This window comes from Stegodyphus dumicola, chromosome X2 (assembly GCF_044657685.1).
Source record: "Stegodyphus dumicola isolate Sdum_Otavi_A_Nest chromosome X2, ASM4465768v1".
NCBI classification, from domain to species: Eukaryota; Metazoa; Arthropoda; class Arachnida; order Araneae; family Eresidae; genus Stegodyphus; species Stegodyphus dumicola.
The window spans coordinates 124489745-124504105 of NC_140781.1; the positions used below are offsets into that span (position 1 = coordinate 124489745).

The window sequence follows — 14361 nt, forward strand, 5'->3', positions numbered from 1 at the left end:
TATGCACTTAGATTTATTTTACTCTTCTTTACCCATCATGTATACAAAAGCTGTTAAGTTAGGAAATCAAAATGCAGCTTCTTGGACAATAAAAAAGTAGCCGACAGTTAAAATAATAGCACCTTACTACTGACCCAATTGCGCATAAAAATCGATTACAGGTAAATGCCGCGGCAGTCATCATTTAAGTTAACTCTTTTCGCCTTGCATAGTAGTGACCCCATTCTGACACCGTAAGTGCTCCCTTTGCACTGAACAATATAGGTCATCTTTCTCCAATACTTTGACAGACAGCTAACTTATGACCTTTATCTCATCTTACGATGTCTAGGGAATGGATTGTAAGGGCAGCCTTTCCTCATCTAGTGTAATTCTTTCTGTAAGGGAATAGTACAGTGTATTCTTTTATACTTACGCATGTATGTATATACGCATGTATGTATATACTTACGCATGTCTATGGCATGTAGACTCGGCAGATAGCTGGGTATTTCCCACCATACTCAAGAATAGGAAAAATGTTTTATTATTCATTTACGTTTTATTCCTTTTTCTGACAGAGTTGTTTCATACAACAAGTGCCCGCAGATTTTTAACATTTACTCATACAATGCACAGTTTATCTGTGTTTTTTTTAGTCTATTGCATATCGATCTGCTTTTTAATTTTCTGCATATCCGTCGTACAATACTAACGAACTGCACGATTTACGCTGTGAAATTCACTTCTTAAAAGAAATAAATATTAAAGACAGAAGCTCTTCTGCTTCCGGAATCAGTCATTACTTTTTATTACTATTAATTAGATATTTATTTACAAATATAATTTATAATTGTAACGTAAGGGTAACTAGAGTAACTACAAACGTTTGGAAAATGCATATGGTATAATTTACTAATGTGTTTTAAAGAGTTTTGCTAAGTGAACTGTTTTGGAACTGCTTGCATTAGGCCAATACAAGTACATCAGAAGGAAAAACGTTAGGATGTTCTTTGTCACTCCCTCTTTAAAAACAAATAAAATTTCAAGTTTGTTTCCATCTTCAAGCTGGCAAATAAAAAGCATGGAAGTTTTTACATATATTTTTTTCTTTTCCTCCTAGACACATTTTGCATGTATATACAGTCATGCCCCATATCCACTGGTTCAGTATCCATTTAGTTATAGAATATTTATGACGGACGAAGTATGATTTTGAAAATTAAAGAAATAAACATTTTATAAGCTTTCCAACATGCGCCAATCAAAAACGAATCGTAACATGATGAATATGACCCAAATGCATTTCGTATTGTCTCTTCGTGGCCGTACCATCCATGGGTACAAATAAACGTGGTATTTCACAATATACGTGCTATTTCACAAAACTGTGAGAGAAAGTAAAATAGTTATTACATTGGTCTCTTTTAGAAATATAGAGTACATATACTTGATACTCTAAAGTATAAATTCAAGATTAGGTTAATCCATTGCTTTCATATGTTCACGAGAATTTCCAGAATGCAGAATTACTTTATGCAATGATTGCAATATCTTAGTCTGCATATATACCGTACGAATATCGAAAGGCTATGTATAGTATTCTGTTTGTGACGTATGCTGTGTGACATATTCGGCCCCATCTTTTAGTGCAACCGCGGTAGGTCTTGGAACATGTTATGCACTGACAGGAAAGCCTACTATAGAGTAATGTAAAAGTATTTTTTCATCACTCATTTGTCTTTGCCCTTTAGGCTAAAATATCAGTCCCTTACTTTCATATCTACGGGAGAAAAGGATAATAGTATATTTTGCATTACTTTAACGTATAATATACCTTGCAATGTAGCATACACTGTATAGTATTTAGTATAATGTGTAATGTACTTGTACTATACATAGAATAGTATTTAGTACAGTATATTGTGTAGCGCAGTATACAGTCAGCTCCCGCTTAACTAGAAGAGGATAAACCAGATTATAGATTAAACTCAGGATTAAATAGAATCTATTTTAAGTCCTGTAGTAACCTGACCTTGTCTAAAATAAGGTTATGTTTGTTTATTGTGAAATGATATAAGATCTACTACTAGCACAAACCATCAGAATAAAGCAAGATTTCTGTGGGAAATACAAAAAGAGAAGTCAAAAATAAGTGACACAACAGCAGTCATAGTTAGATGGTGATATATTACTATTTAGGAACTGTTTTCATCCACAACGGTACATAATCCAGAATAGATAAACATTATTAAATCATTCGCTTAAAAAAATGCTAAATCGTAAAAATAAACAGCCATTAACCGTCTGTTTCCCATTAACTCCTATCAAAATACAATATAAACAAAAACATGATTATTTGTGGGTTATCTTGTTTTGAATGCTGATTTAATTACACAAAAAATGAACTTATTCTCAAATTAAACTGTTTAAAGTATAGCTAAATCGCTAACAGTGTTTTCTGATAATTACAAATCGGTTTTTTACTTTTTCTGTATTATGTTTTTAAGTGAGCTTAGATTAACGTGATTTTGGGTTAATCTTGGACTTTGTCCCCGATACTACCTCGGTTAATCGGGAATCTGCTGTACTTAATTATTATTTTTCTTGTGGTTTGCAATGTTTTATAGTGTATAATTTACGATTTAAACTCAACCATATTCATGTGTGTTATATGAAAATATTATTTTGTGTAGCATTCGCTATTGTTCCCTTCAAGTCATGGACCGTATTACCCGCGATACAGATGAATACTGTATATATTAATTTCTAGATTTTCCTGGCCCTACGTATAACAGCGTGCAAGCCAACGGTCGCTACTGTATCATTCAGAAATTTAATCTAGGTGAAAATAAATCCAAACACAAAACTATTCGATATTTCCTTTTTCGATAACATTTCCCCGAATGGATTTAAAACAATTTCTAATTTGAATTTTTAATGCATTCAAAAACAAAACTGCAAATAGGCGTTTAGAGAATTGCCTTTTTGAAAACTGTAAATCTAGCAAGGAAGCTTTTTTGGTTAAGTAATGATTTATACCATAAAAACAAATAAAGGCTTTTTTAGGATATTTTTAACAGTAATGAAAACAACAAACCTACCTCATCACATGCAGCACATCGTGGCTTGATTTGCTCGGCATAATGTCGTTCGCAATACAATGTATCGTCACGGACACAGTAAGTAAGATCAACCAGTAGTTCTTCACACACCGTGCAATAAAAGCAGGAAGGATGAAAGGCCACATCTTCACCCAGCTTCGGGGCTACTACGCAAAGTTCTCCCATGGATAATTCTCCAGAGCATCTTTTGCAATCCTAAAGGAGAAATTTCGTAATATTTAAAACAATCCTACCATTCATAAATAACACAATACCGCAATATGTCAAGCCATGGTATACAGGATAAGCAAAAAGGAATAATTCTGTTACCAGTGATTACATCAATCGATTTAGTCAGCACATATTTACTTGTGATACTCCAAATTAAAATTTAACTATCAAAATTTCTTGTTTCATTTCCTGTTTATTCAAAATTTTTGGTTTCTTGTATATAAAAGTTTTATTTTAAACCTACTTGTACACACACTGGCCAATGAATTAGAAACCTTTGAGATTTTCAGTTGAATGCGTGCTTGGAACGAAGTACGCAGTTTTTTTTTTTTTTAATGACGTAGGGTACATGTGGTTAGAATGCTAGTATAAGTAAGGTGTAAGACTGCTTTTCACGATGAATGAAGTAAACTGGGAAAAATGACATATCTTATAAGTAAGGTGTAAGACTGCTTTTTACGATGAATGGGAAAAACGGCATATCTTTCACCATTTGAAAAAGAGTTTATTGTTGGTGTCGTTTAGCCGGAGCCTCGATTGCTAAGACAGCAAATCTCACTGAGTTCTGAAAAGCAGCCATATCAAAAGTTTTCAAAAGCTGGAATCAGAACCCACAGTCCTTACGTAGAAGACGCAACTGCGGTTCGAGCAGTTTTCCAAGTGAGTGATCAGAGTCGTCTCCGACGAATTGAACAGCACAAGAGGGATTCTACTGTGCTTCAACTGACACAGATCGTCAACCAAGGTTCTTCCTAACAGATTTCAGCTCGAACCATGCGCAGCGAATTGCAGGAATGCATAGTAGGGTGCCTGTGAGAAAAACACTCATTTCTGCTCGACATGTAAGAATTCGTTTGCAGTGGTGTCGGGAAAGAAGACGCTTGATATGAGGATTGGAAACGGGAAATTAAGGCGGATGAATCACGCTACACCTTATTTTGCACTGATGGAAGACGCCGAATTTGATGAGAAACCCATGAAGCCATCTTGCCTTTCTCGCATTGTGCAAGTGTCTGGTGGGAGTATCATGACATGGGTCACGTTCTGCTGGCATGGATGTGGTGCCCTGGTGTTTCTCGACGGTAAATAAACAGCTATGAGATTACCTAGATATACTGGCAGATCAAGTGCACCTTGCAATGTTGGATTTTTAGCCTTATGGTACCATGATATTTCATGGCCGATAATGCAACTATACATCGTGTCAGATGTGTTCAAAATTGGTTCTCTGAACATCAGTCTGACTTACAACACCATCAATGACCACCGCATAGCCCCAGATCTTAGCCCCATAGAAAATGTATGGGATATGGTGGAAAAATTTAAAGGATTCTACAAGTGGCGTCCGAACTAAAAATTGGTGGACGATAATTCGTCATCTTTAGGATTTGGCGATTGGGTAGCGAGTATTCCTTTAAAAGAAGGAGTATATAAGGTATTTCCTCCCTCCATTCCGCTTGCGCTCGTGGTGTAATCTGATAACAGGCCCGGCTAGCAATCGGGTGGTCCAGTGTTCAAATTCCGGCTAGAGAATTATGCAATTTCCATGTTTCCTGTATTGACATAATTTGATGACTCTACGACCTATATATTGAGTTGTATGGATAAGAATTTGATCAATAATTAGAAATTTAAAGTTATTCCTTTATAGAACAAGAATACCAGTAAAGGTGTGGTGTATTAAAAAAAACCTTCATTTATTATAATCAGTAAATCGAACTAACTATTCTTTGAAAAACATTACCTTAATACATCTGAATAATAAAGAATTATAGTATGGCATACAGGTTGAATTTTAAGAGATGTGGAAAATTGGCTAATCTGTCTTTAAATAATGAAAAAAAACATTGAAACTGTATTTTAAACACAACAGATAAACTGCTTTGTGAGAGCATCGAATCTATTGAGTGATGACTAAAATTTAAGACTTCGATAACTGATGATTTCAGTGCTCATCGACCGAAAAGTGTGAAACATTATTTAGATTTTGTCAACATGAGGGTTATCTACGTAAAGGGTGGGAAGCCTTCGTGAAGTATATTACGAGACAAGCTGGTTCATACTCACCATACACATGGGGAAAACCCAAAACTTCCTATATAGGCATGTTCTTCGGGATTTGGGCTGGAGTACACAACTTTCGATTAGTAATTTTACCACTGGATTGCTGGTGGGAAGAGTGGCATGATTTTCAGCCGAAGAAAAATCTAGATGTTCCCGAAAGACTCCTGTTACCTCTTTGCGTTAGCGGGAAATAGTGTATATAAATAGAATAAATGCGTAAACTAAGGACGGATTCAGTAATTTTATTGCGTTATCGGCATCTAGTTTAAGACATGAAAAACCTCGTTGTAACCAGGGCTTTAATTCAGCCAGATTCCAGTTCCGAAAGCATCTCAACCTTTTAATGAAATCGTAGTTCCAAACAGAGCACAAGGCAGCTCCAAATAAGACAAACGCGGGACTTTTTTTGCAGTTAAATCGCAATATTAACAGAAAATTCTGTTATAAAATTTTATTTAGCATTTATTAAAATTGATACTGGCACTAGATACTCAATTTCCCACAGGAAAACAAATGTGAAAATTTGAACAGCTGAGGTAGAAAATCCTCAAAATCAAAATGCTATATTATCACGAACAGAAATTTTTTTGTGCTGTACTTATCTAGTCATAATGACTTCGAAAGGGTTAGAAGCCAAAAGAAAAATGAAATATGATCTGAATGCGAAGATTACTGGTCGAATTAATTGCCTTCCTTTTATCTTTGGTGTCATGTTTTTGTCTATTAATTTACTCAGTTTTTGTTTGTTTAATTATTTCACTTAATTTTTATATCTTTCTAAAATGTAATATTAAATTTCTCATTTTTATTTAATTTTTATATTTTAATTGACGATTTACTTGTTATTATGAATTTAACTAAATTCACCAACACTTTTATTCCTTTATATTTTACTTAATTTTATTTATTCATTGTTATTATTTTATTCATTTACTTTTCTTCGCCGGCTTTCCATAGAGCTCTAACATTTCTAATTTTAAAAATTAAGCTATGATTATAGAATTAGAACTAGTTTAGAGCTGTTCACATACAAGTGATCAAGAAAAGATCTTCAGTTAAATAAGTAAATGGAAATGTCTGTAAAACGTTTTTTTTTTTTACAATGGCGGGCATTTTACTGGCCAGAAGTTGTGCCCATTTTATTGTGAAAATTATATGTGATTTTATTGTGAATAGGCGGTAATCGCTACCATCCTACTGAAGGGACAGACAATTTTATATCCATGCCTTCTCTGGGATTCAAACCCAGGCACTTTGGCATCGCAGTCAGTTTCTCCAAACGACTATACCGTCCAGGCAGCAAGCCTGTAATCTGATAAAAATGCAATAAAATTTTAAATCGATTGTTACATTATATACAATTTTGTCAAGCTTTAGCATTTCTGTCATTTAGAGGCTTTGATTAGTCTGCTGAGTCCCCAAACAGATAAAGTTACATAAAACTGATAAATTAAAATTAAAGGGAAAAAATTAACACCCTTAGTACGGATAATTCTTAATTCTAAGAATGATCTTATAAATTAAATTACAGTTCAAAAGTATGAACGCCGTAAAAGCGAAATATTTTTTTTTTTTTTTCAGTCAGAATGCCAGCGAGGCACTGCACAAGAAAATTAAGGAGGGAGGAAGATTTTTAAAAATGCGATATTGAAAAATGTGAAATTACATAACTGCATTGTGAAAATGTAATATGGGCAAGCGAATATGCGAAAAACATAATTCTTATAATGAATTTGAATTTACCGGGCTTTCTCAATGGAAAAAATTTCCGAAGATTTTTCAAAGTTTTTGTGAAATAAACTAAACACTAGTCCTATGAATTACATCATTTGAATGTTCGGTATTTATTACTCGAGATAGAAAATAAACTTGTACATGAATTTATTTTTATTGTTAAGCGTTTATTCACACGTAAGTTGAGTGAGAGTGAGCTGGCGCGCTATACGCAAGAAAATGATAATTGAGTTTGGTATGTGATGTATGGTGTGGTATATGAGGAACCGTGGCTTCATGGAACTAACACCAGAAGAAATGTTGTCGAAAAATTTAAAAGCCACATCTATTTCCAAAGCATAAGCAAGGTCAGGAGACATCGCAATGCATCTCGCATCATTAGTGAATGAAAACTCAAGTGATGTAGGTAATGACATTGAAGTTTTAAGTAAAACACAAAAACAATAGCTTTCATTTTCAAATGAAGGCATTAGTTACAGTTTTTATAACCTTCAGGTATGAGAAGATAATTAATGACAGTAAACTGCTTTAAAATTATTCACTACCTCGAGCATATGCCGCAGTAAAAATTTAGGGCATTGAGTAAAAAATTTAGGGTGAAATTGTGAGGCCTATATGCACAAGAAAATACAGTAACCAAAAATGAGACGTTTAATGTGAAACGGATTTTTTAAGTAAAAAATAAAAGCAATAGATTAGCAATTCAATTATTTTATTTAAACAGAAAACTTTAATTAAAGAAAATAAGGGAACATTAAAAATTCTTCCGCATTTATCTAGAAAACTAAATAAAAAATTAAGCTGTGTATAGCTCAGTTATGGTTTATACTAAAAGAATCTCTTGAAGGTATACGTAGAGAAAAATCTACTTCTGGAATGTTAAAAAAATTTATACAATGTGCTTTGCTTGTAACTTTAAATGAGAAAAAAGATTTCTCATTTTCCGATTCATGTGCTCAGACATCATTTCAAAATTTAACAGATTTAAAAAGCGAGCGAGGAAAAGAGCTTACCACTTAAACTATCATTTTCATTTAATCGGCCTTGTTTTAATCTCGCAATCATCTAACTATCTGAGGTAATGGTACAAAAATTGAAGTATACTTTTCTGCTTTATTTATTGCTTAATTGGAATTCCTGGATTGATTTTATGGTTTTAAAACAATTAACTTAAATTTGCAACTAAACTATTATTTATACTTTTACCAACAATTGAAAGCTTAGAATATAAAGCTTTACTACACGTAAAACTGAATGCCCGGTTAATTCAGTACTTTTCTATATATATTCAGAAATTAAAATGGATATGATATACCATTTCTATACCTGAATTCTGCTGTTTTCGCTAGCTGGGCTTCATTTATTATGGGCAAGCTACTGTCGTGATAAAACTTACCACAGATGTGCTAAAAACCACGCAAGTCAGTATACAATTGGAAACTTTAATAGGCCCCAAATATCTTATCTATTACACTCATTTGAAATAACAACACACTAAACATTCTGCAGCTTACAAGTAAACAAATATTTAACTAATACCATAAAAATTAATTGGTTAATTTAACTCAAAGTAAAATCTAACAATCTTACTAAGAATATGACTTCAATACGCGAGATGTGCAGATCCTCATCCTCGAGCAGTTTACTTCCCATTTTTTTCCCTTTTAATTATCATTCTTGCATTTAAATAAAATTTTTTTCAGATTTTTTATTCTTTTAAATACACCATACAGAAAGCGTACGCAGGTGTTAGACTTAAACAAGTATACTTCGTTTTATTAGTGCCATATTCATGGTTCTCAAAGTAAAATAAATGCAAAATAATTGATCTATATTATTATAAAATATTATGGACTCAATGCATAATAACTATAGAGATCAAATATCAAACACATATATTAGCTTTCACGTTCAAGGGTGCCTCAAAAATATTTCTTTATTCAGCAACAGAAGTAAAACCAAAACCGCTGTGACATCCATAAATACATTTTTCTTCATGAAAAGCAATAAATGTTTCATTTTGAGCCTCATTTATTTAATATACCACCAAGAATCTCATTTTAGTTACAATGAATTAACGACTTACCAAAACATACGGTCATTATGGTTTTATCCAAGTTAACTGCAGGAAAATTACTAGAACTGAATTCAAAATTGGTCAGTGTTGTTTATTTGGAAGCATAAACGAGTATTTTAAATATTCATTGAATCTAAATTATGCGCTTAAAAACGCTTGAATATCATATTTGCCACATTCTGAAAACAAATAACTTCTGTCTTGTTATCGAATATACACAAAGGCAGCTGAAAGAAGCACAAGGAATTGAATGCAGTGTGAAGATGTGCTTCTTTAGGAATGACTCCCGTGTAATTCTCAACAATTCACGCAGCAATTGCCTGAATCAAGGCTAAACATCTGCAGCGAGATGACCTCAAATGTTAGTGAGAATTTTTTTATTATCATTTCCTACATAATTGACTGATATAAGAGCTGAGTGCTTCCTGAAGAATAAAGGCTTCCTTCAGAATCTGTAGTAGTACATGAATGAACGAATGGGACACAGGGGCGCCTCCGATATTGTGTAGTCAATTGGACGCCAGACTGTGTGTAAGATGCATTTGGATAGCTAAATTCCAAAGTTTTATAAATAAAACTTCACAATATATACATGAAAGATGAAAATGTGTGTATCTTGTTTAAACTTATGGTAGCTAGGATATTTTTAAAAAATAAAAGAAATTTAAGAAATAAGCAACTTCTATTTCTATTTAACTAATGCGAATTTTGAGTTGCGTTAATGATAATGCATGTAAAGTAGCATAAACATTGAGCACAACAAAACGCATCACTATAACTACACAATTAATACTTTCTATCCAATTTACAAGGTGGTTATAATTAAAGTTACTCCTTGAAATAGTCATAAAAGGAAAACTATTGTACCAAATGTTATCAAACTTGGTAATCGTATAAAGGAGGTCATGGAAATTTATTTTCCGCGAAAACAAAGTCCAAAAACTCACCACCAGGGAGGAAATGACGCTGTATGCAATATTGTTAAACAAAATAAGGATCGAAATCTAACTTAACATTTTTGTTACACGAGTTTAACATGATCCCTTAAAAAACATTGACCTAAACAAAACTACCATTTAAAGGCGTTAAAGGCGATACAAATCGAGTGCGCCATCTGTGTAACGGAGAAATCCGTCCGTGAAAAACCACAAATTAGAGATTAGGAAATATGAGATCGCAAATCCCTTGCAAATGTGTGCGCATTCCGGAAATCGTTTTCTTACAAATCGCTTATGTTATCTAACCAGTTCCATTGCATTCTCCTAAAGTCACCGTTTCGTGAGGTATGAGAGCTAGTTTCGTAGTTGAACTTTTTTTTTTTTTTTTTTAAGAGCAGTCGACAGTTCGACCTGTTACATGCACCGTGACTACAGCACGCTTAGCGTCAATGTTAAGACGTTTCGTGATACCTGAAATGCAGCTACTGGCATTTTAGACACCACAAATTTTTATGCAGGACGGGGTCCCACTTCGCATTGGTACATGTTTCACACAGTTATTTAGGCAACATTTGATAAATGAACGGATTATAGGCTGACACCTCCCTACTTTTTGATCACCCTGGTCACCAGACCTCAACTACCGAGACGTTTGGCTATGGAATCATCTCAAAAGCACTATTTATAGTGATAATCTAAAAAATTTGGCCGAATTGAAAGATGCGATACACCGACATATCCGTAACATTCCTCCTGATTTGCTAAAAGCTGCTGTTGAGAATGCGGTAATACGATTTAATTTGCTTTCGGAAAATGATGGACGCCACATTGAACATGCTTTGTAACACGTTTCAGAAACGATTAAACGCGTTTTAAATCGACATCTTCATGTCTTATTTCGTTTAATAATATTGCATACAGCGCCATTTCCCCTCTAATGGTGGATTTATGAACTTTTGTTTTTTCCTGGAAAATTAATTCTCATGACCTCCTTTACACGATAGTAGTTTGATTACATTTAGTCCAATAGTTTTCAGTTTATGACCATTTCAAAGTGGAATTTTAATTATAACCACCAAGTATTTTTACACTTGTTTATTAGCATTACGTAAAGTTCATATTTATAAACGTAATTCATATGTACGTTAAATGTATCCTCGATTAAATATGTTTTATAAGCTGAATAATTTATTTTACTGTATCCATTAAAACTTTTACGGTTTAGGGGCAAAAACTAGTAAATCTATTTCCTATCACATTATTGCAATTAAATGATATATATTAAATTCATGAAAGAAAATCGCCATTTAAAACATGCAAGGCAGAGAGTTTAACATTTTATCTTTTTTTTTTTTTTTTTTTTTTTTTTTTTTTTTTTTATGTTCTTCATGCGATATTACCTATAAATATGACAGACGAGTCGAAGACCCGCAGATAATGTGTGTCTTCAAATTCGTGATCGACTGAACTTGTTTATAATATCTACAGAGACGGAACATGGGGCTTAGAAAAATTAATTCAGAAACCAATAGTTGTAGTCAAAACTTTCAGTTTGACAAGACAAATATTGGTATGTATAAGGTAGCAATTTACATCATGCAATAATGAAAGTACCAATTTATAATCGTAAATTAATGCTCATGACAGCAAGAATATCCAAAACTGACATATGTTTAAAGTTAACTTTCCAAAATGGCATCTAAAATGAGGTTCATGGGAATGTGATCAGTTTCAAGAAGTCGTACAGCAAATCAAAAGGCAGTTGTTGCGGTGTGAGTTCCAGTTGCTTCCCCATCAGCATCTAAGGTATCTTCAATCAGGCTTAAATATAAAGAGCTGAATATCCAACCGCCAAATATTCTCAGCTTGAAGATCTAAAAAATATCTTCACTCATTTGGGACTACCTATTCAATCTATCAACGATTCTTCATTTCATTCCATCATCTAAACGTTGATTGTTACTCATTCTACAGCACTAACATATGCTAGAGAATGAATAATTTCATGTATGTAACAATTAATGTATTTAATTCCATACTACGAATGAAATTAATTAAATTTTACAACACTATGATTACTAACGACGTATATGAACGAACGAAGAGTGGAACAGTAGGCCACAGCCTTTTATATCTACCACTATCGCAGGCTATGTTACTACATCACAAGTATATATATTCGACTGCATCGCTATTGCATTATTATTTGAACACATAATTTTCAATTTGTTTCAGTACATTTGCAAGGAATATGGCTTTTACTAAATGTAATTTGCGGCAAATTCTCAATAAAACTGAAAGCGACTTATCGCCATGTCTGACATGAAAATACAAATGTAAGAAGAGTGTAAAAGAGCCTTTTATTTAAAACTAAGTATGTTCAACAAAAGGTACACATGGTGCTTACAAACCAGCCAGCAGCTATGGAGAGAATTCAATCTAGAGTTTTAAATTTAAAACTAAATTTTAGTATCAGTTAGCCAAATGCTACGCAAAGAAACTTAAATGCGAAAGTTGGCTCTTAAGCTCACACTGTGAGCTTAAGACTGGCGTGAAAGCATTATCGGCAAGAATAAAACAACACCGATGTCAGGTATTCTTATCTTAGAATAAAAAACTAGTAACGTGGCCTTCAACAGGCAGAACACGCTCTGTCTAAATAACCTCAAGCCTTTACTTAAATACGCGCGAGCTAATTTCCATTCTGGCAGGAAAACAGAAAGAGAGAAGTGACAGTACAAGTTCAGAACATAAAATAACAGTTTATTAACATAAATAAACCTCACACACATTCAGATATTAGTGGCATCTGTTTATTCTCTTAATCTTCAACACCCGTGATACAATACAGAAAATGGGCGGAAATTCAGCATAATTATGAATACGAAAATGAAATATAAATGTGAAATATCTTGGCATAAGATTTTGCTGCATAGTATTTTTCCTGGATTTTTTCCCGGATTTTTTCCCCTTTTGCACTCTGAATACGAGTCAGTTTTCCTTAAATCCTCTATGAAAGCATCCTTCTCCTTAGGCAGATAACCCTCGAATACATGTCATAATCTAAGTAGTTCCTTAATACGAAAATAGGTTAATTGATATCTTTACAATGAATATTGTGGAATTGTTGTTTATGTAAAATATCAGCCAAACATACAAAAGGATGAAAAGCTTCTAGAGCCTGATATAAACTACATATTACTATAAATTCATGATACCTCAAGTAACCACCTTTCAGTTGATGTCGACTGCTAGGGTGGCAGGGAACCAGCTTTCAACGCGGCTATATTCCCTTTCTCTGAAATTAGTCCTGTTTGACTAAAATCCTTATTTGCTTCCTCCCTCACTTGAACATTTAGATTGCTTTTCGCATTTAATGCAATGTTCAGTGATCTGCAACAATTCTCAAATCTTCTATAAAATATATCATTGCCAGCTGCCGTCATACCAGCAGCGTAGTAGATAACTTAAGTTTAATGAAGTAATGTTCACTGTTTTTCTTTACAATGTATAAAAAAGATTAACATACCTTAAAATATCAGTCCACTCAAGGCAGTGATCTAGTGTGTGTAATTCTGGTGGTATGATTTTTCAAGGGGAATTTCCCTTGAAAAATCATACCACCAGAATTACACATAATATAAATGCAAATGAATTGTTATAACAAGAGCCAAAAGCCCAGCGTATTTACACCAGCGTCACCGCGTCCTCTCTCCGGACGGCAAAATCAGACATGGAAGAACAGAAAAGACTTATATACAAATAACACTATACACAGAGATACTCCATGCCAATGCGAACATTTTTTGCTCTGACGCATTAAATTCCTAAGTTTCCCTTAAACATTTCTCCACGAAAACAGCATTTCCCTTATGCATAAAGTCCTAATTGTTTACCATAATCTAAATTATTCTAATTCTAATCCTTGAAGCACGACATCAGAAATTTTTTCTTATAGATCAGCATTTTAGACAAACAGTTAAAAAGAAAGCGCGAATGAAAGAAATGTTTCCTTCTATGTCATATTTAGCCCGAAGAGAAAATACGGAGTTCATTAGAATAAATGAAAGCGTTCTACAATTTTTACGCTGCAAAATGAGAATAGTAACGAAGAGATCAATTGCCCATAAATATCTACATCCTAAATACAGGACATCGGTTTTTTAACAGCCATCGATAACTGACATTCCCTATAGCAGGTAAGGATGTGCTGGCCAGAACGCTTTCTTAGGAC

At 33.5% G+C, this 14361-nt stretch overlaps 1 protein-coding gene across 3 annotated transcripts in view; it reads right to left on the minus strand.

Annotated features, from left to right (window-relative positions):
• Positions 1-14361, minus strand: part of LOC118200798 (four and a half LIM domains protein 2-like) — a 332872-nt gene that overhangs the window by 143610 nt on the left and 174901 nt on the right. For all 3 annotated transcript variants that reach the window (XM_085809013.1, XM_085809011.1, XM_085809012.1), the window contains one exon: positions 3084-3299. In XM_085809013.1, coding sequence (XP_085665139.1) covers positions 3084-3299 — 216 coding nt within the window. The remainder of the gene's footprint in view (positions 1-3083; positions 3300-14361) is intronic.